The 27,625-nt window shown below is 35.8% G+C and overlaps 1 protein-coding gene and 1 long non-coding RNA gene across 4 annotated transcripts; both read right to left on the bottom strand.

Annotated features, from left to right (window-relative positions):
• Positions 1-10,625: 10,625 nt before the first annotated feature.
• On the bottom strand, positions 10,626-17,389 carry LOC142638829 (uncharacterized). 3 transcript variants are annotated; one of them, XR_012845066.1, is made up of 5 exons: positions 17,274-17,350; positions 17,090-17,200; positions 16,400-16,476; positions 13,493-13,542; positions 10,626-10,735 (listed from the first exon to the last, which is right to left on the bottom strand). It is a non-coding gene; the product is annotated as an uncharacterized LOC142638829 (long non-coding RNA). The 3 variants fall into 3 exon arrangements; XR_012845065.1 differs by lacking the exon at positions 10,626-10,735 and adding an exon at positions 12,825-13,098 and having other exon boundaries at positions 17,274-17,389; XR_012845064.1 differs by lacking the exon at positions 10,626-10,735 and having other exon boundaries at positions 13,404-13,542.
• Positions 17,390-24,626: 7,237 nt separating this feature from the next.
• Positions 24,627-27,274, bottom strand: LOC142641327 (anaerobic nitrite reductase HB2-like). Its single transcript, XM_075815737.1, has 4 exons — positions 27,078-27,274; positions 26,851-26,965; positions 25,275-25,391; positions 24,627-25,092 (listed from the first exon to the last, which is right to left on the bottom strand). The coding sequence occupies exons 1-4, from the start codon at positions 27,170-27,172 to the stop codon at positions 25,039-25,041; spliced, it is 381 nt and encodes a 126-aa protein (XP_075671852.1). The 5' UTR covers positions 27,173-27,274; the 3' UTR covers positions 24,627-25,038.
• Between the last annotated feature and the right edge of the window lie 351 nt (positions 27,275-27,625).

Below are 27,625 nucleotides of genomic sequence, written 5' to 3' on the forward strand. Positions count from 1 at the left end.
TATAAGAGCAAGAGGGTTTTCAGAGAAAAAGGGGGGCAGACACAAGTATTAAGAAATATAAAAGAAACAAGAAGAACACTGAGAGCACAGAGTGAATAGTACTATTCTTAACTTTGGCTTCCTCGAGCTAGCTTGTATAGTGATATTAACTCATCTATTCAATAATATCAGCCCTTTCTTCCTTATTTTCTTCCTCAGGCAGAACTCTCTCTTGTTGTTTGTTTTCCTATCTTACAAATTTATTGTTTTGGGCTGAGGTTGAACTGTACAACTCACTGTTCTAAGTGGGCTTGGGCCGCTAGATAACTTGGTCCTTACAATTGGTGCCGTCTGTAGGAAACATCAAGGTGTCATGGATTTTTCCTGAGTAGTTATGGCTGATATAGGCCAGGATAGGGAAGAATCTGTTGGCTCGCAAAGGGAAAACTAGTTTGTTAACCTAGAGTGAATGAGAGATAGGCAGCGTACCCCAAGTGTTAAGGTGGAGTCCTGCCACACTGATCACACTGAGTGGAGTCACTCAAGGACTAGAAGTCATGTTTCCCATGATTGGGAGAAACGTAAGTTGCAATTGAAAATAGATCACTTGCGTAAGAAATCAAAGCTTAGGAAACGTGACAGAAGGAGTCCATCTCCCCTATTAAGTGATGGTTTAAGTGATAGCAAGGATTTCTCACATCGTCATAGATCTGAAACTCCATCTAGTGAATCCTATTCCACTTCTTCACACCAAGACAGGTTGGAAAAAAGTGGTAACAAGCGTGAGAAGGGGTCTTCACACCATGGCATGGGGAACGATGCGATGAGTAAAGCCAAGCTCTATTATTGGTTTTCTCAGCCAACGTTCACCATTTACAATGGAAGGACTGACCCTGTGGAGCACATCAGCCACTTTAATTAGAAGATGGCAGTTCACTCTGGCAATGAAGCTCTAATGTGCAAAGTTTTCACTTCTAGCCTTGGGTAGTTGCAATGTGTTGGTTTGATGCCTTAGAGGAAGGGTCAATAGGGTCCTTTGAGGGGCTGACAAGGGAATTCGGGGCTAGATTCATAACATGCAGTAGAGTCCCAAAGCCAGTAGATTCTTTACTGTCTATGGCGATGAAAGAGGGAGAGACACTTAAGACTTACCTGGATAGGTTTTGGAAAACCTATAATGATATAAATGGGGACTTTGAGGACGTGGTTGTGAGAACCTTTAAGGTTGGGCTCCCTACTGAGCATGAATTGAGAATGTCGTTGACAATGAAGTCCGCTTTAAACATGTGCCAACTTATGGATCGCATAGATAAGTATAAGCGGGTTTAAGAGGACCAGATGCAGGGTAAAAGCAAAGCTAAGATTCTCCCAGACAAGAGGGATCCTCGGGGAGGAGGATATTAGGGTAATCATCCTAGGAGGGATTTCCCTAGTCAGACGTCATTCACGGGGGCTCAATTGGTCAATTCGTTGTTTAAAGAGCTAGTGTATTAGATACTGGGCAAAATAAAGAATGAGCCATACTTTAAGTGGCTTACTAAGATGGTTGGGGACTCATCCAGAAGAAACCAAAGCCTCTATTGCCACTACAATTAGGATAAGGGACATACTACGAAGGACTGTAGGACCTTGCGTGATCACCTGAACTAGTTAGTGAAGGCAGGGATGCTCAATCAGTTCTTACATCAGCCCATGGGGCAGTTTGGGCATTCAGGAGTTGAGTTACATAGGAATAGTGTTCCTTGGCTAGCATTGGGCACTATTAACGTGATCTTTGCCAAGCCAAGAGGTGATGTTGGGGCTTGTTCCAGGGTCATGTCCGTGGGTGGGGGCCTTGACTTAGAGGCTAGGGATTAGGCTCCTAAAAGAGCTAGGGTGATGACCACCCTTACCTTGGGTTTTTTCGAGGAGGATAAGGAGGGAACATTCCAACCACATGATGATGCTTTAGTGGTTACCATTAGGATCGACAGATATGCTGTAAAGAGGGTCCTAGTTGATTAAGGAAGTGAAGTGGAGATCTTGTACCCTAATTTGAACAAGGGGTCAAACTTGAAGCCGAAGACTTGGAAAGGTATGATTCACCATTGGTGGGTTTTGATGGGAAGATGGTGATCTCCCGAGGAATGATAAGGTTACCCGTATAGGCTAGGGATAAGGAGGTGCAGGTCAACTTTATTGTTGTAGAGGCTTATTCCCCCTATATAGCTATCTTGGCCAGACCTTGGCTTCATGCTATGGGTGCCGTCTCTTCAACCTTGCATTTGAAAGTTAAGTATCCTACTCATGGGAGAGTGGGAGAGCTAGTTGGTAGCCAGGCAATGGCTAGGCAGTGTTTGGTATCGGCAATTACACGGCCTCCCGTAAATCTCATTGCAGGGGCAAGGGAGATAACTCCGTAGAAGCTAAAGGGCCTTGTAGAGGGACATGAGGTTGGGGCAGGTAGGGAGTCATCTGTGGACCTGGAGAGAGTGGTAGTAGAGAAGGATGAGGAAAGGTATTTTCAAGTTGGCTCCCAATTGCCAGATGTAGAAAAGGCTAAGTTGGTAAAGTTTCTTGAAGATAACATCGATGTGTTTGCTTGGAGCACATATGATGTACCAGGGATTGATCTTAGGTTTATATGTCATCAATTGAATGTGAATCTCGGGGCTACACCCTGTAAGCAGCTTCCTCGATGCTCATCCAAAGAGCACGCCGAGGCTATGAGGGTTGAGGTAAATAAGTTGAAACAAGCTGGAGCGATAAAGGAGATCTTCTACCTTAAGTGGCTGGCTAATATTGTGGTGATGAAGAAGAAAAATGAGAAGTGGCAAGTTTGAATAAGGTTTAATCAAAGGACCCCTTTTTCCATCCCTAGGATAGACCAATTGGTGGATATAACAGTGGGTCATCCTCGTATGAGTTTTTTAGATGTCTTCCAAGGTTATCATCAGATACCCTTGTTATTACCCGATCAGGAGAAGACAGCTTGTCGATCACCTAATGGGAACTACCATTATCATTTGATGCCCTTTGGCCTTAAGAATGCATGATCCAGGTATCAGAGAATGGTGACGCGAATGTTTGAGTCACAAATAGGGAGAAATATGGAGGCTTACATTGATGACATGGTGATAAAGAGCAGGCAAGTAGAAGATCATTTGGCGGACTTGGGAGAGATATTATCAATTTTGAGAGAACATAAGTTACACCTAAATGCTTCCAAGTGTTCTTTTAGGGTTAGCTCAGGTAAATTTTTGGGCTACATGATTACGCATTGAGGGATTGAGGTCAACCTCGAGCAGATTAAGGCTAATAACAGCCTGCACCCTCCTCGGAATCCCAAGGAGGTTTAGAGATTGACTGGGATGGCAACGGCTTTGAATAGTTTCATTTCTCAATCTGTAGATATGTGTCGTCCTTTTTTCCAACTTCTTCACAAGTGGAAGGACTTTCGTTGGACCAAGGAATGTGTAGCAACTCTTGAGGAGCTCAAGCAGTATTTGTAAAGCCCTCAAATCCACTCCAGGCCCGAGAAGGAGGAGGTGTTGTATGCGTACCTGGCAGTTACAGATTTTGTTGTCAGTCTCGTCTTAAACAGAAATGAGGATGGGGTTCAGATTCCTATCTACTATATCAGTAAATCTTTGCAAGAGGCTGAGACACGTTATTTACCTCTAGAGAAGGAAATATTGGCCATAATGCATGCCACTTGGAAGCTTCCTCATTATTTTCAAGCTCATATTGTGGTGGTGCTAACCCAGCTCCCTTTGCAAGCGCTTTTATGAAAATCAGACTATAAAGGCAGAATTGCTAAATGGGGAATTATGCTGGGAGCCTATAATGTCAAGTACATGCCTCAGACTGCTATAAAAGGGCAGGTCCTAGCAGACTTTGTGCCAGAGTTCACCGAGGGTACAATTAATGAGGAAAAGAAAGCATTAGGGGTTATGGTCACCTTGGCCATTGTCGTTCTCCCCTAGGAAGTTTATATTGACGGGGCATCTAACCGAAAAGGAGAAGGGATAGAGATTGTGTCAATCACTCCTAAAAATTTGATAATGGAGAAATCATTGTGATTGGGTTTCCTAGCTACCAACAATGAGGTCGAGGTCGAGTACGAGGCTTTGTTAGTTGGGGTGGCTATGGTCGCACAACTGGGAGGAGATATGGTTGAGTTGTATTTTGATTCTCAGTTGGTGGTGGGCCAGATCAATGGAGAATTTAAAGCCCGAGAGGAGAGGATGCAGGGATATCTTATTGAGGTACAATGTGCCCAGGCTCAGTTTAAGAGCTTTGTTTTGAAGCAAATCCCTAAGGGACAAAATACCCATGCAGACTTTTTAGCAATGCTGGCCATCTCTATGGGGTCAAATCTCCCTCGGGTTGTTATTGTTGAAGATATGGATAGCTCTAGTCTTACAAGGGGACCCTTGGTTGGGGTACATAACATCCAAGTGGGGCCGAGTTGGATGGATCCCATAATAACTTTTCTGAAGCAGGGGCTGTTGCTTAAGGACAAGGGTGAAGTAGAGAAGGTGCGTAGAAGTGCTCCTCACTATTGGCTATCTAAAGAGTAGAAGTTATACAAGCGCTTTTACTCAGGGTTGTATTTATTTTATGTACATCTAGAAGCAGTGGAGCCTTTGTTGGAAGAATTACATGAAGGCATATATAGAAGTCACACAGGGGGTAGGTCTTTGGCTCATAGAGCCCTTGCCCAAGGATACTGGTGGTCGAGCATGTAAAGAACCTCCCAAGATTATGCGAAGAAATGTGACCAATGTCAAAGATATGCCCCAAATATCCATCAACTAGGGGGGAGTCCTAAATCCATTGTCCAGCCCTTGCCCATTTGCTCAGTGGGACTTGGATATCATGGGACCATTTCTCCGAGCTATAGGGAACCATAGGTGGCTCCTTGTCAGCACAGACTACTTTACCAAGTGGGTAGAAGTTGAGCCACTTGCTAATATCAGGGACGTGGATGCTAAGAGGTTCATCTGGAGGAATATTGTCACAAGTTTTAGAGTTCCTTACACACAGATCTCAAATAATGGCCTTCAATTTGATAGTAAAGCTTTCCAAAGATATTGTGGGGATTTAGGGATCAGAAATAGGTATTCTACTCCTGCTTATCCTCAGGGCAATGGTTAGGCTGAGGCTACCAACAAGGTTATAGTGTCTGGGATGAAGAAAAGGTTTGATGATGCTAAGGGGAAATAGGTGGATGAATTGCCCCATGTATTGTGGACTTATTGTACTACACCCCGAAGATCAACAGGGGAAACTCCTTTTTCAATGACTTATGGGGCAGAGGCTATAATTCCCCTTGAGTCAAGATTCCCAACTCTAAGAACTGATCAGTTCAATGTTGAGGAAAATAATCGTTTACTTTTGGATAGCTTAGATGTGGCCGAGGAAAGGAGAGAGGTGGCTACGGTAAAAATGACATATGGACAGAGACTTAAACAAGGGTATGATAATGGGGTGAAGTTGTGGCCATTAGCTTTGAGAGACTTGGTCTTGAGGAAAGTCGTGGGGACTACAAAGAACCCTTCTTGGGGAAAGCTGGGCCCTAACTGGGAAGGGCCGTATAGGATAACTTCCATTTTTGGCATTAGGGCTTATTACTTGGAAGATATGGATGAAAATATAATTCCTCGTCCTTGGAATATAAACAATTTATGATGTTATTATTATTAATTCCATGAACTCCTTGGTTATTCATATCTTGATTAGTTGTGTTTCTTTGAGAATGTATGTGGTGAACTCATCAATTTGTATGAAATTCTCTTAATGTTAAATAGAACCTAGGCCTTGTTTGACTCCTCGGGTCACAAGCCTAGAGTAAATTAAGGTTGTTTGAAATTCTCTAAGTGTTAAACAGAACCTAGGTTGTGTTCGACTCCTCAGGTCACAAGCCTAGGGTAAATTAACGTTGTTTGAAATTCTCTAAGTGTTAAACAAAACCTAAACCTTGTTCGACTCCTCGGGTCACAAGCCTATGGTAAATTAACACTATATGAAATTCCCTAAGTGTTTGACAATAGCTCGGCCTTGAGCGACTCCTCGAGTCACAAGCCTTGGGTAAATTAATAGTTCTAGGAAAGGCTTCTAAGTGTTGGGCAGAATTTAGGTCTGGTGTGGCTCCTCGGGTCATAGATTGGGAAGAAGGTGATCCTTGCAAGAAGTTGTCTAGATGAATAGTGAAGTTAAGAGCCTTGAGTACTTCCTCGAGCTTCAAGATTGATGCCGATGGGTTTGTTTTGAGATTCCAAGTTCAATTTCAAGTAAGTGTTAGTTATTATTCTTCTTAGGTTCTATGAGTTAGTTTATTTGTTGTATTATAAGTAAGTCACAGGTTAGTATGCTGAAATTATTACAAAGGAAGGAAGATAACGCGAGATGTAAACTAACAAGTGCAAATTAAACAGTCGAGAAAGCATAAAATGAAATTTAACTTTTCTCATTAAAAGTTTAAAAGTTTGAATATAGTGAAAAGAAAGGAAGGGCATCGATTGTACTTAAGCCCATTTACAAAATTGGTTATTAGTTTCCTAGTCTAGGGCTAAGCTACTTAGAGGTTTCCTTTTCTTTCCCTCCTTTTTTCTCTTGTTCTTTCTCTTTCTTTTTCTTCTTCACTTGGGCCACCTCCGTTGTTTCTTCTGTTTCTACATCCACCACGGTTGTTGGAGGTGGCTGTTCTTTTTCTTTGCCTTTGGCTAGAGTGGCAGACAGAGTGGAAGAGATGGGGGCAAAGCTTGGGTATGCTATAGGCTATGGAGGACTGGGTGCTAGGTGCAAGGCCGGAGGGTAGTAAACCTTATTAGAAGCCCTGAGCTCTGATTCGGTACTAACCCCAGCTGCATTCAGGGCTTGACCCACACCTCCAAGCAGAAGGCCCGAGCGACATCCCTGAGTTGGGTCGAGAGGCTTTCTACAGCCTTAGTCACGCTCGCATCATAGGCCGCCTGCTGAGCCTTGGCCTTTTTAACATCCTTTTCCTCCAGCTGCTTTTTTGTCTATTTAAGCTCTACCACAATTAGGCCATCTTGTTCTCTGCCTTTCTTTGGGCCTCAAGAGCATCCACAACTTGCTTTTTCAAAGATTTTTAAGGCAGATTCAGCGTTTCTCTGAGCTTTCTCCACCTCGATCAGTTGGGCAAGGGTCTCTTTCAGCTTCTTGTCCACCTTGGCGTGAGCTTTCTCAGATGCCTTCAATTTGTTCTCGGCCATCCTCACCAGGTCCAGGGAGTGGTCCACCCATTCCACAGCCATAAAGGCAGCTTGGACAAACTACAAAAAAAAAAAAAAAAAAAAAAAAAAAATAGTGTCAGATGGTGCATGTATAATTTAATTTTATAAGGTAATGAGAATAATCACATACCTTAGCTAAGTCTTGTTTCAGGGCAAGGAATACTTCACGCTTCCTGAAGGACCTTAGCTCCGCCATGTCCTTGAGCAAGCATAATGCCTTCTCCAAGCATAATGCCTTCTCCAAGCATTTTGCCACTAGGCCTGAGCTGCCTTTTTTGGGGTCCTTCAGGTAGGCGTCATCCAGCACTGGACTGCTAGTGCTAGGGGTGAAGATTGGCCTTTAGACAGAGGACTTCTTTGGTTGGTCTACCCCTAGTTCCTTGGAGGTCCCAAAAGATGTGGTTTTCTTCCGTTGCCCCCTTTTTTTCCGAGCTTCTTTGGCTGGGGGCCAGATTGAATGACCTCCCTTTCCTCGGCACCTTCAGTGCCTATGCCTCCTTAGGCCCTCTTCTATTTCTTATTTCCTGCATCAACGGAAGAGGTACACGTTGGGGCAAGGGTGGGTGGTCGAGGCACCACCGCCACCGTTGGAGAAGAGCCCTCAGCGTGGGTTGTGAGTAAGGCAAGTAGGTCTAGAGTTTTTTCCTCAAATCCCATTCATTCGGAGATGTTGGTCGCTTCTTGGTTGGTGCTAACTTGGGCAGGGCGCAAATGGCGCTGAGAGGTGCTAGGAGCATTTTCGGGGTCCTCTTGTTGGTAGAAGGACCTAGAAATCCTTATCTATTACTTCTTGTTGGACTGGTTTTGGTGTGGACTCCTTGGCTTCGACGTTCGAAGGAATATGAGGTTCTTGAGAGTAGAAGAGCCTGGCTGCTAATGAGGCTGGAAGTTGGGTGTCTTGAGTTCCAGCGAGAGGAGGTTTGGATAGTAGGAATCTTGGAAAAACTGCGTCTATTAAAGCCAACTAAGGGTTTCTGGCTTTAAACATTCCTTGGGCTTTGAAAGCATTTGGTGGAGGGCTTGTACCCGAGAATGACGTGTGTAGCTCAGAGTTGACTGTCCTTGTGCAGGAAGATCTCTAACCTGTTGATCTGGTTCAAGTCTGTGAAGTTCACCAAATGCTTGGTCGGGGCGGTGTGGTATTCGTCAGCCAATGAAAATAGGAAGAGTTGTAGTTAAAAAAAAAAAAAAAAAAAAAAAAAAAAAAAAGAAGATATTTTTTCAGATGTCTAAAGTTAGGTAATATCCTATATGCGTTTATGGTCCTTGGGAACCCTACCCGGTTCCCCTTCTTGGGTGGGTGCCAGTCTCTCGAGACGATAAGGAAGTCCTTGTTCATGCCCTTGCTTAAGTCAGGTAGGCAGGAGATTAACCTAATAGAAGGAACCCTACAATTGATGTAATATTTGGTTTTTTCCCCCTTTTGGAAGTTGTATACCCAATTTACATCATGCCAGGTAAGGTTAGTCCCCATTTTTTCGAATTAGCATGTCTACACACCTGAGGACCCTAAAGACATTTGGGGAGCACTAGGTGGGGGTCAACCTACAAGTAAATAGGTAATCTCTGGTAACCCTTTCCATGGGAAGTTCCATCCCACCTTCAATGAAGGTGATCATCATAATGATAACGGATCTAGGGGGTCTGTTCTTGACCACCCATTCACCATATTCATAATGTTGGATTTCAACATTGTTGGGAATCCTATATTGCACCCTAAAGACAGCCCTAGCCTCGGGTGTATTTACTTGCTTAGCGTATCTACCCATGGAGTTTTATGATATGAAAAGAGTAAACTTGTGCAAGAGAGAAATGTAAGGATGAACACACCAACAAGCCAAAGGGAAAAGTTCTCCTCGGGGAGGCTGCTTCAACTCAAATTTTCAAACTGCGTAAATGAACTTCAGCCAACCCCAAACTCTCCTTATATAGAGGTAAAAAATGAGCGGTAATTTTCCTGCTCATAAATAAGGGAAAAAGGGGACCGTAGGATCTTGATCAAGCCATAGAACATGGGGAGACAAGCAGTCGCCTGACGCCATAAATTTGAAATCGTGGATTCTGAAGCATCAAGAGCGTGTTGGAGACAGGTGAAAGGACGTTACCACATGGGAACGTGTGTGGCACATGTGTAATTTGCTTGCATAACTAAAACTTTGCTTTTACCTTAGGATTAATAATAAAAGTTTTAGGGGGCTCTTGTGGGTGCTCGAGGATCGAGGATGAAGTTGAAGAGTTGCACTATTGGTGTGGGGATGTCATGGGCCCAAGAAGGAAAGTTGCCCGAGGAAAGGAAGGGATGAGACAAAAGACTCTAAGGCGTTCTAGGTGGGAAGATGGGTCTAAAGAGAGAGAATCAGTGATAATAGGGGAAGTTTTCAGTTTGTAGTAGGTTGTTGCTTCCGCATTAAATGGTGGGCAACAGCTTTATCAGCTGCATTGATGGGAAGTGACCTAAACAGTATAAGTCACAGCTAAGCAGACTACTTCTACCACCTTCTTCAGACGTAATAAGGGACTAGTGTCAGGATGAGAGATTGATGATGAATATATGGAAGGTCAAGATGTGAAAAAAGGGGGAGGATATAAGAGCAATAGGGTTTCAGAGAAAAAGGGGGATAGACACAAGTATCAAGAAATAGAAAAGAAACAAGAAGAACACTAAGAGCACAGAGTGAATAGTACTATTCTTGTATAACTTTGGCTTCCTCGGGTTAGCTTGTATAGTGACATTAGCTCATCTATTCAATAATATCAGCCATTTCTTCCTTATTTTCTTCCTCGGGCAGAGCCCCCTCTTGTTGTTTGTTTCCCTCTCTTACAAATTCATTGTTTTAGGCTAGGGTTAAATTGTACAACTCACTGTTCTAAGTGGGCTTGGGCCACCAGATAACTTGATCCTTACAATCGCCAATAAAAAATAATAGGTGATGAAATAAACCTTAATTTTAGTGACGAAATAAATTCGTCACTAATGATTTTTCATTTGTAATTTTTTTTATCTGACAATATAAGGTGACAAAATATTTCGTCACCAATTGTATTGTATTTGTTTTTTTTTTTTTTTTTTTTCAATTTCAATAAATTAGGTAACGAAATAGTTCGTCACCAATTTCTGCTTATAGTCAGATATTGGTGATGAAAATTTTCGTCACCAATTTATTTTTATTTATTAATGTTTTTTAATGCTACTTGCCATTACATTAACCTATTACATTAACCTGTTCATTTCCAACCACTTCGATAAACAAATCATCCATACAATTCCAACCACATTCATAAACAAATCATCCATCCATTTCCAACCACATCCACAAAAAAAAAATCACCCATACAATCTACAAAGGAAATAAAGAACCATTATACTTTTAAAACAATTGAACAAAGTTGTTCACAAAGTAATTACAACCATTTATATATATATATATATATATGATGTCTTCTCATACTTTAAAAAAAGTGATTTGAGTTCAAATAGGGCCACAAAATCTGTCTCTTTGCCACCAATCTCATATCTGCACAATTATAAAGAAAAATACGTCAACACCGTGTATACTAGAAGAAGCAACTACTTGTACAGCTAATCACAAGATTGCCCAAAATTCAGCTAAATTTGATACATTAATATTACTATCATGGAACCAATTTAAAAATAAAGTTTGATACAAGGAAATATGTTGCCCCGTCACAGATGTCCGGGTAACGAAAATTTTTCATCACCAATAAAAATATGATAGATGACGAAATATTTTTTTCACCAATAAAAAATAATAGGTGACGAAACTTTTTCGTCACCTAATATTTTGTGTCACTAAACCTTACTTTTAGTGCTGAAATAAATTCATCAACAATGATTTTTCACTTGTAATTTTTTTTTTTCACCATATAAGGTGATAAAATATTTTGTCACCAATTGTATTGTATTTTTTTTTTTTTTTCAATTTCAATAGATTAAGTGACGAAATAGTTTGTCACCAATTTCTGCTTACAGTCAGATATTTATGATGAAAATCTTCGTCACCAATTTGTTTTTTTTTTTATTAATGTTCTTTTACTGTTACTTGCCATTATATTAACCTGTTCATTTCCAACCACTTCCATAAACAAATTGTAAAGTTGTGATTTACAACTATGTTTTATGTTAGCTTTATTCCATGACAAAAAGTGTTGTAATTGCATTATTTTGTTCCTTGTATTTTGAGGGATTTTATTGTATTGGGTTCAGTATTAAGTTGATGAAGAATCAAGCATGAATTGAAGAGTCAGTGCAATTTTGTGACTAGCTCGCAAGAAGTTCATGGAAAGAGTAATCCGCGAAAAGGCCACGTGAGAAGCATATGCTGGAAGTTGAAGAGTCATGCCAAACTGTCAATTTCGCGACTGTCTCGGGAGTAGGGCCAGCCTGTGAGGTACCTGCGAAACTCTCTGCTTTGAGGATTTTAAGTGTGACTTTTTTACCCTTCACTCATACTATATATACCCTCATTACCCACAAAAGTATGAGAGACCATTTAGAGAGAAAAACTCTAGATAGGTTTTCTACAACACAACACACCCATCTTTTAGAGAGAGAGCTACTCATCCTTAGTGAGAAATCATTGTAGTCTCTTCTCATTCCCTCTCCCACTGTCATACCTTGAGAGGTGATTTGTACCCAAACATAACTCACACCTTTTCAAAGTGTACAAAGTGTTTTGGAGCTTGGGAAGTTTTGGGGATTTGCCAAAAGAAGCCGATAAGGCTTGGCAGATGCAATCGATCATATTGCGGAATCCGAAAAGCTAGAGAATACATGACTCCAAGAAGTCCGTTGGTAACAGGAGCTTGGAGGGCCTAAGAACATTGAGCAGACTACGCTTGGAGGGTCTTTTGTTATTCATGTACTCCAATTTTATTCTCTAGTGGGTCAATTTTAACTTGAAGGGTCACAGAGAGGTTTTTCGCCAAGTTCTTCAGTTTCCTCTTCGATAACACATCTTGGTGTTATCTTGATGTTGCTTCTTTCTTCCCTTACTCTTGTGCTTTACTTTCATTGTTTATTGTTCATGTGTATGCACTAGAGTAGATTCGATGATTGCGCTTTATTTACTCTTGTTCCGTGCTTAAATAAGTTAGAGTAAAAGCAATATAGCCGTAATTATTAATTTGAGGTCTAAACAAGCTCTTGTATTTTAGCACAAATTCGAGCTTTCACAAACTATCCATACAATTCCAACCACATCCATAAACAAATCATCCATCCATTTCCAACCACATCCATAAAAAAATCATCCATACAATCTACAAAGGAAATAAAGAACCATTATACTTTGAAAACAATTTAACCGAGTTGTTCACAAAGTAATTACAACCATTTATAAATAAATGATGTCTTCTCATACTTTACAAAAAGTGATTTGAGTTCAATAGCACCACAAGAACTGTCTCTTTGCCACCAATCTCATATCCGCATAATTATAAAGAAAAATACATCAATACCATTTATACTGGACGAAGCAACTACTTGTACAACTAATAACAAGATTGCCCAAAGTTCAGCTAAATTTGATACATTAATATTACTATCATGGATCCAATTTAAAAATAAGTTTGATACAAGGAATATGTTGCTCAACATGTTAAAAGCTTCATTATCACTAGTGTGTCAAACACTAAGCTTATACTGAAACTCTACTAAGTAATCTATTTATAAAGAAGAATTCAAATATGCCTTTAATGGCTTCAAAGTTCATTCCTCCTTTAAGTTGCTCCAAAGTAGATCATGGGTTGGGGAATAAAAAGATATCAAATTATATAAGAAAAGGTACAAATGTAGAGCACTTAGCCTGTAAAAAATGTGAACCTAAACTAGGAAAAGAATCTTATATGCCACAATAAACTGCAACAAAGAAACAAGGAAAGAAATGTCAAATTTAGGGGCCGTTTAGTAAAGAAGTTTAACAACATGTTTTCAGTTTTTAAACAACATTACATGCATTTTCATACACTTTTTCACCCACATATATTTCCAAAAAAATACAAAAAATGTTACCAAACGACCCCTTAATTGTCCAGCAAGAACAAACCCAATGGTCACTACTCCTTGTATGTAGAGGAGAAAATTTCGGCAAAATCACTAAACAAGATGTAAAAAAAAAAAAAAATATATATATATATATATATATATATATATATAATTTGTTGGGTTGAAAAATAAAGTTCCAACAATTAATACAAGAACATAGAAGGAACATCAAGGATGCTGCACAAAGGCGAGTAGAGGAATTACGTACCAATAACAACAAAAGATTTGTCCAGTCCATTTAGATTGCAAACCTATATCCTTGATAAGATGTACCAAAAAAAAAAAAAGAGCCAGTACTATTAGTAAGACAATGTCAAAAATGTCCATAGAAAACCCAATTACATAATGTAACTAATTATGCTATCTAAATCACATAACTGAATGAAAGAAGAACTAACTATATTGCACAAACATGACCCAAACAACTAGAATCAAATAGAGATAGAGACAAAGAAATATAGTACCTCAACAGTCCAAATAAAGAAAATCTAGAGAATATCCACAAAGCAGCCTCTAGTTCTAGAATATCCTCATCGATCCCCTTCCAAGTCTCAATCCCCCTTTTTCCACCAGTCTCTATTTATAAATACAATAACTCTACTCTCTCTCTCTCTCTCTCTCTCTCTCTCTCATAATATATCACTTCAATGAAACTAGAATATGACATGCAATCACATACACAAATTATAATAAAGGAAGTAATATTTCAGAACTTAAAAAAAAAAAAAAAAGAATTAAAAATTCCTCTTTACCGCTCTCATAAGGTGCATGGGAAATACTTTAGTAAAAAAAAAAGTTACTTTAGTTTACAATCGAACGAGTACATGTTACACCTATAAGAAAGTTTGTCCTCACCTATATTCATGTTTAAGGCCTTTTGTACTTTTATAATTTTCTTTATGGAAAAAAATGTATAGCTTATCTTCTGCATAAAAATAAAAGACGTAGATGCACTTTTAGTCCCTATATTTTGGCGTTTTTTCATTTTAGTCCCTACATTTTAATTTTACCACTTTTAGTCCCTAATTCAATTAACGCGTTTCATTTTGGTCTTTTCCATTAGCCCATCAACGGAAATTGCTTAGGTGGCAAACTGATGCTGACGTGGCCAATTAAAAAATATTAAAAAAATTTAATTTGCTTTAAAAAAATACCACGTCAGCTTCTAAATACAAAAAAAAAAAAAAAAAAAAATTATTAATTAATTTTAATGAAATTAAAAAAGAAAATCTGGGTTTTGCTAGATTGGGTTGGAGGTTGGGTGAAGAGAGAGAGATCGTAGATCTGGGTTTGCTTACCCAAACAAAAATCTCTAAAGATCTCTTTCTCAAACCAAAATCTCCCTCTCTCCTTCAACTTTCTAAAGCTCTAAAGCTCTAAAGTCTTTCTCTCAGATCGTGGATTTGGGATCAAAGCTCTAAAGATCAAAATCTTCCTTGGGTGAACCTAGCGCTAAGTTTGTCGTAGGAATTGAGCTTAACGTCGAGATCGCCTTCAATCTTCTGAGCCTCTATTCTCAGATCCTCCCAACCCGATTCCTGTAACTCCAGATTCTGATCCGTTATTCGGATCTCCAATTCGAATCCTTCTATTTCTTTTTCTTTTTTTGATTGGATGGTGAATATTGGTTCAGTTATTACAGTTGAAAAAAATGTTGGCTATGTTTTTTCTTTTTTCCCTCTTAGATCATGGATGTGTGTGGTCGGTGGAGTGGAGGTGGGTGGTTTTGTTTGTTGGTGGTGTGGGTGGTCAGTGGAGTGGTTTTGTTCGGATCTGTTGGTGGTGTGGGTGGTCAGTGGAGTGGTGGTGGGTTGGGTTTTGCCAATTTGTTGGTGGTTGCTTGGGTTTACTGGGATGTGAGATTTGGAGGCTCAAATTTCATTTTAATATGTTTGAATTTAATTTTTTGGGTTTAAAATTTGTTGGGTTTGTGTTCTTGTTCAAATATATAATGTGTTCATGTTTAATTTATCAATTTTATCTGGATTTGTTTTTTTTTCATGTGGATTTTATTATTTTTCTAGGTTTATGGGTTTGATTTGTTGAAGGATTCGGTGGAGGAAAGGGATTTTGAATGAATTTTTGCATGTTTAATTTCTGAGAAAATGTAATAAAAGAAAAGAAAATATTGATTATTTTAATTTTCTAGGCAACCTTCATATTCTTTCCCGAAGAACATGTTACTCTGTTCTTCCGAAAATAATGAAAAGAAAAAAAAAAGAAAAAATTTTAATTACTCTTTTTAATTGGTTTATGTTTGTTATTGTGTTCTTTGTGTTTGTGATCTTGTGTTAATATTTAAATTTGAATTTGTGTTTTTTGTTTTTGGTTATGGGTTTGTGCTTTATGTTCTTGTATTGATATTTAAATTTGTGATTGTGTTCTTGTGTGTTCTTGTTCAAAATGAATTAGATCTAAATTGATGTATTTTATTGTTTTTAATTTCGTTAAAATTGATTAATAATTTTTTAAATGCTAATTAAAATTTTTGTTATTTTTAATTGGCCACGTCAGCATCAATTTTCCACCTAAGCAATTTCCATTGGTGAGCTAACGGAAATGACCAAAATGAAACACGTTAATTGAATTAGGGACTAAAAGTGGTAAAATTAAAATGTAGGGACTAAAATAAAAAAAAATGCCAAAATGTAGGAACTAAAAGTGCATGTATGCCAAAATAAAAAGTTGTTAGACCCAGAACATTTATCAATTAGGTAATAGTTTGTGTCATTCCTCTGTGCAAACTTACTTTTGTTTGTGTAGAATACTAGTGATGAACCAAATATTGCAACACTACCATCCTATAAGACACAACTTCATCTTGCAGGTCATTGAGACTTCCTTTAAGCTTTAAAATTACTTATGTGTTTTTAAAAGTTATATTAAGCTATATTTTGTTACCAATACATGCAAGGCAAACTGTCTGAATGCTACAGATGAAAAAAATTGTGCATGTCACCCAGCATTAATAGCCAATGCAGACAATAAAGAAATATTCCAAATTTCTATCCTTTGGATGCTTCTAAACATGCAATATATAAACTATAAAGAATTGTGCATGTAATCCAGTATTAATAGCCAATGGAGACAATAAAGAAATATTCCAAGTGCCTACCATTTGGATGCTTCCTCTACCATATACAACAGTCTTAAGGCATCCCCATAATGCAATTCTCCAATAACAGTTGAAGTCTGAAAAGAAATATTTTACATTCCAATTGTAAAATTTAACAGGTTCAAAAGACACGAAATAACTATCTTGAGTTAAAGCCATGTTCAAGAAAATGTTAATGTCTACCTCTAATAGTATAATATTTGACCATTTAACTAATACTCATTCCTCATATTACAAAATACCCCTTCCTCTAATAACATATATATATATATATATATATTAGGATAAGTTAATCAACTACCCATTCCTTAGATTACATAATACACCCACCATAAATTACTTCAAAATTTTATTAACTAAACAAAACCAAAACCACCATAAATTACTTTAAAATTTTCTAAGTTAAATATCTTGTGCCCATGGCTTCAAACCCAAAAATTCACAATAAGCAAAATCAAAACTAAGACCAATAGAAGATATACCAATAAGAATTAAACACAAAAAAAAGAAGAAGAAAAAGCATGATACCCATGTGAAATTTACAAATCTATCAACTCAAACCCAAAGCCACCACCAACACCAAAATTTGACACGCACACACAACTGGGCATCATACCCATCCTCAATGGACAAAATTTCACATGGGTTTCGATCAGGATGAATAAACTTTGGGGGAAAATCGGAGCGTACTTGAAATGGGTTTCAATTGGTGCCATTGGCAAGCCCTTTTTCCTTGCATCGGTGAAGTCAACAAACGAACTATCCTCCTTATTGAAAATGGCGTGATGAGAGAAACGATTCCTACAAATAGAGAGAGGATCGATGAGAGAGAAAGAGAGAGAGGATCAATGAGAGAGAAAGAGAGAGAGCTTACTGATTGATGAGGGAGGTTGAGAGGCGTGAGGTCTGTGGGAGGTTGAGAGTTTTTTTTTTTTTTTTTTTTTTTTTTTTGAGAAGGTGGGAAGCTAAAAGGTTGAAAGGTTTGTGGGTATTGGGTTTTGTTTAGTCTAAGTTTTAAAAATATTGGGAAAAAAAAATTTGAACGCACCAAAAATTGGGCATGGGCACAGCGCAAAAAAATTGAGAATGCACTATTATTTTTAACAAGAGGTGATGAAAAATTATTTAAAAACACCTAAATCTTTATATTGGGTGATGAATTTAGAATTTCATCACCCAAGGTAGGTCTTTGGTGATGTAAATATTTTGTCTCTCTAGGTTTTCGTTTTTTTTATGACCTATAGTGACAAAATAAATATTTCTTCACTAATATGAACATCTTCATCACTAATTTGAACATTTTTATCATTCAGTGACAAAATTGTTTATCCTCACTAGATTTTGTCACCATAACCCACTTTTGTTGTAATGTTTTATTAAGAGAAGCTTTAGTACTTTTTTTTTCTCTTTATCTTGATCGACTTGACAAATCCTAGTTTGGAATAGAGCTATAGTGTTGACTCTAGTTTCATAGGTCTCTCCTATGTATCATTCTACAATAGTTACGGACCATGCCATTATCGCATCAAATTGTCTCAAGGTCAAATGCCTTGAGCTCAAATTTTGACCTCGATCAAATATTGGGTCTAATACCTTTATTTTGGTAGAAATATTGGGTCTAATACCACAATAAAGTTTGAATGACTTATTACATTGAACCGTGCAAAATAAAGTATAAGGAATTGCTTTTTACATAAGTAGACAATATATACTATACAAGTAATAAGCTTGTAGTACAAGCAAGTACAATAGTGTGAAAATACTAATAATTAGCCTCTCTCTCTCTCTCTCTCTCTCTCTCTCAAGCATTGTTTATGTGTATACATTTGAGTTGACAAACATTTCCAAAGGCTGGGCCAATATACACAGGAATGTACTGTTGTTTCTAAGAACAATATAATTAACAAATAAATAATCTTCAAAATATCAATTAAATAATCACATATCATATAAATTAGATTTACCATAAAATTAAAGAATAGTACTAGAGAGATGTTACCTTAATGATACTTTAAATTAATCTCATATCAAGAAGCATATATTGTCAATTTATATATGTTTTTAGATGGCGGGGTTGAGGCATGAACCAAGTCATTGTCTTGGGAAGATAAACGCATCTACGGAGTTTCCAATATAGTAGATTCAGACATTATGCGTGTCACTCCTGGGATACAACAGTCCAGCCATCTTTGTTGATTATCCTTCAAGCTTACACTGCTTGTAAGATAGGAAGTTTTCAATAGTACTTTCTTTACCCAGAAATATAGCATAGCAGGGATATATATTTCCCATTAAAAGAAGAGGAAACAAGAGCTTTAGAAATATGTTGTTGCATGTAAAAATGACAAAAAATATATATATATTTAAACTTGTTTTTGTACCTCACATTTACCGCACATAGGTAATAGTCTATATCTATTATCTATATATGTGCAGAGCCTTATATACTTGATGCTTTATGAACATTGACAACCCAATTTAATTTCTAATAAATTAAATAATAAATATTCATTTATGTCAATAATTTCCCTTATTGAAAGGTCACAACATTTGAGAGTAAACGTTTTATTTAGAAATGTATTTGGTAAGGAAATATTACTATATACATTTAGCCACTAAACGTTTATATATATATATATATATATATTAATTAATCAAATAATTATGATGATATTATATTTATACATCAACCGTCATCTAGCTAATAGATTAATAAGCATATAGCTGTATACAAAATTAATGTATTAAAATCACAGCTATTAACCCATGACATTATAATACATTCAAAGTCATTCTTATCATATTTGGTAAGTTTCTGAAATAGGTTAGTCAAATAAAACCGAAACTTTAAAAGATATTATATTTTGATTTGAAATAAATAATTTTTTATAAAAATATCCAACATGTACAAATATTTTTATGTTATTTTTAAACCTCAACAGGTCAATTTAATTGTATAGCATTTAATTTGTCGAGCATTTCTAATAAGCTATATTGTCAGTATCTTACATGAAAAACTTGTACACTTGTTCTTTTGTTCTGTCATCCAACTCCCAGGACCAGTAGACTTTTGTGTCATCAATTGTCCTTAGTTAGAAGTCCTATCTTTAATTTAGTAACTTAATAGTGATAGTTTTTGAAAATAAATGTTTAAGTTCACTGACCCATACGTCGCGTTTGTGTGATTATGATCTGCGTGACGATTAAAAGCATAATTGCTTAAGTGCAAGCTGTATCCATGACATAAAGAAAACTCAACTCAATCTCAAAAGGCCAAAGAGAAAAGAAGAAAAAAAGGGTTCAATCAATATCATTCTGACCTGCATTAAGCAAAATATGCTAATACAAAAGCCATCTTAATTCCACCGCCAGCCTTTGATTTGTAACAAATGGCAAAGTCTCCTTTTAGTTTATGGAGATTAATGGAGTGAAAGCCAACTAGTGATCAGAGTAATTTAAAGAAATTGAAAGGTAAGTGAAGGACTTAGCTAGCTAGCTAGCTAGCTACCCTCTTTATGCAGCTTCCATGAAATTGCCAATTATTTAAGTGGGGTAAAAAAGTAGATGAAAAAAAAAATAGGAGTTCTTCAACCTAATTCATGCATGATATCAAATACTAAAATGATATACATACATTCGCTCGTTAACATTTGAAGAAAATTTAATCCTGATAAGATAACATATTCTTTGAAATTTGGATTCTTGCATATGTTTGTATCTTATTTTGGATCTTGACTTTGACTAGCCAAGAAAATTGAAACAAGATTGACTTCGAAAGCAGCCTAAATTATTCCTTTTCCTATGCAAATGATAGATATTTGTGTGTGTATATGTATATTCATCTATAAATAGCAAATGATATATATTTGTGTTTTTATATGTATATTCTTGCATATGTTTTTTTTTTAATAGCAAAATTATATATTCATTTATAAATATAGAGTTAATGTTTATTAAGTTTTTCTTTTTCTTTTTTCCTTTCATGCTTCCCCCCATTTTTCTTAAGGGTTGACAAATCATAAAACCATATCATAACTTATTTTTAATATATATACAAGTACAATAGAAAATAAAATTGTTACGGATAAGGTCGACAAGGTAGTTCTAGTCTCATGATCAGCTCGACCATTTCGAACAGAGGCTTGTCGGATCAAAGTACAACACTTAATGGAAATGCATTAAATGCCAGCTACAAAATTCTTGTATAATCAAAAACTAATTCAAAAAATTTGAACTGGTTTTATTTTACAGCTAGTTTGTCTAAACTTAGGTTTGATTAATTAATTTTGTTAGGAATATATATATATATATATATATATATATGAAAATGTCAAATTTAAAACTAATTTCTGTTGCTTTGGATACAATTAGACCAGAAAAAATAAGAAAAGTCTTCCATTCCGCTAGACAATCAAAAAGGTCTTTCATGTAGATGAATGATCTTACCTAAAAGATCGTCCATATAAGAAGACCATCTTCCACCATCAGTTGTTCAGTGATAATAGCTTAATTTTGCAGATTTATATCATTATTAGAAAGTATTATCATACCTATTTTAAGTTAATTCCTACATTTTATATTTGGCTTTGGAATAAAACTGAATAATTAATTTTGTGATTAATTGAATTCTAAAGCATGAATTTGTTTTTTGTAGGAAAATGAAATTAAATGAGCAGATTTGTGCAAAGAAGAAAATTGATAAACTTTACTTTTACAGGGGTCATGATGAAGTTAAAGAAGGACAGCCTAATTAAATTTGAGTCCAATTGGAATAAGGAATCAAATGAAATTTGCATCAAATCCAAGTCCAAATCGAATTAGGATTCTAGCATGCGCACGCATTAGTACTTTTGGGCATTAATATCAGCTCGGATGTCCAATCAAGGTGATTCAAGTTGGGCTAGAAAGTTAACTTAAAGGGTTACAACTTTGTAGTTTACCAAAAGTCCAAAATCTGACGTTAAATAGGCCAAAATGTCGGTTAAGTGAAGCCTAAAAACTTGGAATTTTCTCCAAACGGGAATTTAACTTGTGATAAGATTCCTTGACCTATTTAAAGGCTCTTTAGGGAAAAATTCAAAAAAGAGTTGTCGTAGAAAGTAATTTAGGTTTTTTTTTTAAGTTTCTTTACAGTTTTTAGAGTTTTATTTGTGTTATGGCTTACTAGAAGCTTTGCTAAGGTAATGGGTGAAACCCAACTGTTTATTGGTATGTTATTAACAATTATTTTATGGTTGAATGCTTATGTTATTATATTTTTGGATTGATTTACTCATCTAGGAAAGTTTTTAATTTTGTATAGCTCTTTGATTTATCATAGACTCTGGTGTTAAATGCTTAGTATTTCCTATGAACTAATTCACTAGTTTTGTTTTGCTTAAAATCAATCAATTTCATGAAACTACCTTAGACAATTAATTCTTGAGTTCTTATTGTTAAATTATCTTATTAAGATCATCTTTCGTATGAAATTTAGTTGAGTTATAAAAAAAATATTGTTAAAACTACCAATAGATGTGTTGTGTATGGATCACTAAACCTTAGTACCTTAATATATTGTTATTTTTCTCTTAATTTAAATTACCTTTACTAAACCATAAAATTTTCTTCAATTAAACTTTATTATTTTAGTTTTATTTTCATGTGGTTTGCTAATCAATTCTCTTTTTCCTGTGAATTTGACATCCAACTTATTGAGTTATTACTTCGCAACAATCATGCACTTGGGAGCATTATTTAAGTCGCAACATTCAACAATAAATGAAAAGCGTAACTGACAGATGTATTTAATAGAGTAACAGACGACCGTTACCCAATAGCTACATGCCCATTAAGTCAAAAGACATTTCAATCAAAGTAATAAATGATAAGTATCATCCAAAGCCAACATTGGCCAATGGAAAAATAACAACTATCACATGAAATGGCCAGATGTTACACTAATAAGATAAATGCACAACATTAATCGACAAACAACCAATAACCGGAAGATACACTTATAAAAGGAAACTCATCTCCACAGATAGAGGTACGCTAAATATATGCTTTCCATACACTTTCTAGTACGTGTTTATACACTCACTATACATCATGCATGTTAGCTCTTTAGAGTCTTGACTTAAGCATCAGAGACTCTTAATTAGGCCGGTGCCACCTGCGATCAACCCTCTCTTTTGCAGTCTTGTCTGATCATCCAATGTCACTTCTTCGAAAACATCTTCCATCGACATCTTTGGACGAACTACCTAACTGAAGGTGAATTTTCACTCTAACAACTACAATTATTGCTCATTTGTATCTTCTCATTAATACTATAATTCTAGAAAAAGTAATACAACTTCATACAACTTTATGAGACAAAAGAAATAAGGTATTAAGGTGTAAGTATTGAAAATTTTGCATAAAGTTAGGTTTAAATTTGAATATCATCAATGTTCATTTTCTTCTATACTCAAGTTCGTGAAACTTCTTCATAAATAGTCGTATACTTCAAAATTACTCGGAAGACACCTACACGCATGTATGCGCACACACATATATATTCATTTCCTTTTGCAGTCTCAAATTTTCTTATGAAGTCTCAATTGTCTTCATAGTTTTGACTTATTCCCTCAATCCCACCCTTCCTATTTTGCTTCTCTTGAGACTGCCATCCTCCATCATTAATTTTCACAAAAAGTTTATTACGCGGGTCAAACTTAGCACAAGATTCTCCATTAGTGTAATGGAGAAAGTTTATTTAAAAGTTAAGATTTTATTTTTAAAAACTTTAACTTGGATAGATTGTCATATATCATTTAAAATTTTATTGAACATATCTTTAGATTTATATTTGAAAAATGAAATTACCCTTCTCATCAAATAGAAAGGATCAATCCTTTTCTATTATGCTCACTTGTTATCAGGGCGGCAGTATGTTATAGTCAGGGGTTCAAATGAACCCCCTGACCCGAAAATTTTATATATATATATATATATAATATTTTAAAAGAAATTGTTTTGAACCCCTGCAATACAAATTTGCACACCCTCGCCATGAACCTGACCCTTTTTTTTAAAAGCCCAACTTAAACTCCAGAAAAAAAAAATAAAAAAAATAAAAAATAAAAAATAAAAAAAATTGGTCTTTAATCTCAGAATTTTAAAAAGCTCATAAATCAAATTTTGAAAAATCATAAACAAACAAAAAAAGGCCAAATAAAACCTAAGAATTTACAGCTGCCTAACCTCCAAAATCTCTCATTATCCTTCATCACTCTCCAAACCTAAAGGAAAAAGGCTGCCTCTGCTTCACACACACAAAATTTGCATCTGCATAGCCCCCACAATCTGCTACCGCCTAACTGTCCCTAATCGGTTGCCGCCGCCGCCACCGCTTGGTCTACCTTCTGCCACTGCTTGATCTGGTTTTTCAACTCTCTCTTTCTCTCTTTCTTTCACTGTGAGAGTGTGTTTGTTTTGATATGCTATTTCACTAAATCTGTGTGAGTGAATCACCATGTGTGTGTAGAGTTATCTTTTAATTTCTTTTGTTGAGTTTTGAATCTTGGACTGTGTGTGTGTGTGGGGGGGGGGGGGGGTCTGTGGGTTAAGAACTGTGACTGTGTTTTGATATTTGTTGTTGAGTATAATAAGTCTGACCATGTGTGTGGGCTTGTGGGGGTTAATGGGTTATAGAACTTATTTTATTGTTGTTGGGTTTTGAGTTTCTTTACTGTTGGAGTGTTGCTGTAAGTGTTTGTATTGATTTGATATAAAGTTGAGTTATGACTCATCTTTTACACTTTGACTATCTGACTAATTTATGGCTTGTGAGTGGTTTTTTAATTTTGCTGAATGTGACTTATGACTTGTGAGCAATTGTTGGCGATGTGACTTAGTCAATACATTCAGATTAAAGGGCAATAAAAATATAAAAAATTGTAAACTTATAAATTAAATAATTGTAAAAAAAAATCACTTAACAATAATTAATATGTTTATTTTATTAGAAAGAAACATATCGAATAAATTTATAGTTTATTTTTTTACTAGTACAATGGATAAATTCGTAATAAGAAAACCCCGTAGGCTGCAAGATTCATTTCCTACTCAAGATTTATGTTTCTTATTGACCCCAAAAAAAATCCTGCAACCACCTGCTTGTTATATTTTGAGTTATAACACTTCTTTAATTATTTTATTTTATTTCTTTGCGTATGACACTTCATAACATAACTCAACATAAATTACACAACCATTAATTTTTCTCTACAATCACTTGGAAACTAATGAACAGTAACACATGGGAGTTGAAGTCTTCAAATTATCTTTTGCAAACGGTGTGAAGAATGCGAATAATACATGCAAATGGCACGTGTGTGTATATATATATAGACACACATAGAAAAGTTAATTTGAAGATAACTGAGGCTGAGCAGCTTCTTCCATCAGAGTCTTGATGGTTGCAGCCAACTGGTCGTAGGCTTCACCCTAGGATATATATAACACACACACACACACACACACACACACACACACACATAGAAAAGTTAATTTGAAGATAACTAAGGTTGAGCAGCTTCTTCTTCCATCTGAGTCTTGATGGTTGCAGCCAACTGATCGTAGGCTTCACCCCAGGCTCCGCCCATCTCATCACTCTAACTCTCTCCAACTGCCTCTTTGATTGTTCCTAGTAGCGCTTCTTTCCCCACCTAAATCATCAGAAAATCAAATACTACACAATGCATATGTAACTACATGTTTTTCTATATCTTTACTAAAATACCTTGTTTGAAATTAGTAATATATAAATGTTCTTCTAAAAAAAAGTGATATAGATGTAAACCTCAAACTAATTTCCCATGATAGCATAGATACAATTAGGAGAGTTTACCTCAAAATGGGAATCGACAACTCCTTTCTCGAGATGGACTGATCCTAAATGCTTTAGAAGGACATCGCGCAGCACCACCTGACCTTTCTCTCGCAATTGAATAGCTGAGTCGCATGTCTTTGATGCATACATCAAAATATATAGTGAATCAATTATGAATGGAATACTACTAATTTTATTATATAAAGCTTTATAACCTAATATATCACTAATCACAAGAAAATAATTTATTTATTTTTATAATATTGGGGTTAAATATATATCTCAATAGTTCCAATATCTCTTGTGGTGCTTGAACATTAGAATAATTTACCTATGTACTCCTAAAAAAAAAAAGTGATGCCAATTACTTTTATAGTCCTTTCTCAACAAAAAAAAAAAAAATTTATTTTTAGTCATTTTATGAGTTGTGTAATAAAATTGATAGTAACTTTATTATACCTCATTTTGAATAGTTTACCAAGGTCATAAACATGGCCACTAATCACAATTTCTTTTTAAAAGTATATATATAAGACAATAAAACACTTATATAAGACACAACAATAAGGTAATTGTTGAAAAATTAAAACACAATACAATGGAAATAAAACAATTAATTAATTAATGTGTACTTTAGTTATATTTTAATTATTTATAGGCATCTTTTGTGTTTATTTTAAGTTTTAAAAATAAATAACAGGTTTCAAGTAAAAATGTATTTAAAATCAAAGGAATTTTGATAAATAAATTTCTTCTCTCTTAATATAGTGAGGACACGTACGTAGGATATCTAGTGTGGCCGACACGGACACGTGTTTGATACAGAAACATCAGAGATTGTGTGGTGCATGTATTGTTTTCATGTACAATCAGACATAAAATGCTATGGAGGTCTGGGAAATATTTGGATAAGGCTGAACGTGTCCACGTCTTACGAAATTGCGTTTTAGCCTTCTTTCTTTTTCTTTTTTTCTTTTTTCTTTTTTTTTACAGCGTTTCAGCTCCAAAAAATAGTTACTGTTTATTCACTGACGACCCTGTTTAGCTATTTTTTTTATTAAAAAAGAGTTCTACGGTACTATTTAATCATTATTTTTCAGTGTTCAGTCCTATCAAACCAACTCTTAACTTTAAGAGTATTCCCAGTGAAGTTAAAAATTTAAAAATTTAGCTCTATTAAAAATTATTTTATCTATTTTACCTACGCACATACTACAACAGTGGATCTATTTTAGCTTTTAACACAATAAAATAATATAAATATCACAATAAAATAATATATCTACCACAATAAAATAATACATCTCATTACAATAAAAACACTACAATAAAAAGGTAATGTAAACACAAAATAAAAAATTAATTTTTTTTAGCTCTCATGAACAGTGCACATTTATAGATAGATGTGCACGGTAGCAATGAGCTAAAAAAATATAGATTTAGCTCCACTGCTGCATTCTTCTTTTTGGTGTTTTGGTAGAGTTAAAATAGTTATATAGCCCCACTGTTGCAAGTGCTCTAAGTACAGTGGAGTTTTCTGGGTATTACGATATTCATGCACAAATATAATCTTGGAAAAAATAAAAATACTCACCATCTTGAAAACTATGAAAGCGTGGTCCTTGAGCTTAGGATTATTTTGTGGTATTTCATCAGAGTCTTTCAAAAAGGGGAGCATGTTCTTCACTGCTGGTGCCATCTCTAGGATCCTGATTATTCAACATCAACAATTAATTCAACCATACAAAATTGTTATATATGGAATGAACGTGAAAAAAGACTTAATCTTTGTTCTTTCTCTCTCTCTCTCTCTCTATTTACAAGGTGAAGAAACGGAGGCTGTGCTCAGGAATATTTTGCTTCATCACCTTCCATGATTCTTTCACCAAAGCTTCTTGCTTCTCTGTGAAACCCATATCTCTCTCTCTCTCTCTCTCTCTCTCTAAAAGTTAGTCTTGTTGCTTCTGCTGTCTTTTATTAATTTCAGACCGTTGGGTGGAAAGGAGAAGTTATTATCTGCAATCTGGCATATAAAACTGTGACCACCAGGAATAAAAATATAAAATCAATTTTAATTATAAGGCTCTGCGGCTCTGCCTAAGTCACCCCTTAATAGCGAGTCTTAGGCTAAAAATTGTAAAAAATGGAGTTTATTATTGTTATAGGTATTGTTCAAAGTTATTTGGCAAAATGAGGAAAGAGACTGAATTTCGGTAACGGTATTACCGAAATTACAAGAAAAAGTAGAATGTGTCAGGAGAGAGAGGAAAATTGAATTTCGGTAATGAGATTACCGAAATTCTTGTCTTGCCCTTACTCCAAGCCTGCCTGTGCCCAAAATGCTGAAATGAAAAACCAATTGTGGCAAT

Source organism: Castanea sativa, chromosome 6, assembly GCF_040712315.1.
Source record: "Castanea sativa cultivar Marrone di Chiusa Pesio chromosome 6, ASM4071231v1".
NCBI classification, from domain to species: Eukaryota; Viridiplantae; Streptophyta; class Magnoliopsida; order Fagales; family Fagaceae; genus Castanea; species Castanea sativa.

Excerpts from the sequence above, each read along its gene's own strand:
- LOC142641327 (XM_075815737.1), bottom strand. The coding sequence starts at position 27,172 with ATGGGTTTCACAGAGAAGCAAGAAGCTTTGGTGAAAGAATCATGGAAG. Across the intron at positions 25,392-26,850 it reads CTTTCATAGTTTTCAAGATG|ACATGCGACTCAGCTATTCA; the intron begins GTGAGTATTTTT and ends TATGCATCAAAG. Across the intron at positions 25,093-25,274 it reads TTGTCGATTCCCATTTTGAG|GTGGGGAAAGAAGCGCTACT; the intron begins GTAAACTCTCCT and ends CTGATGATTTAG.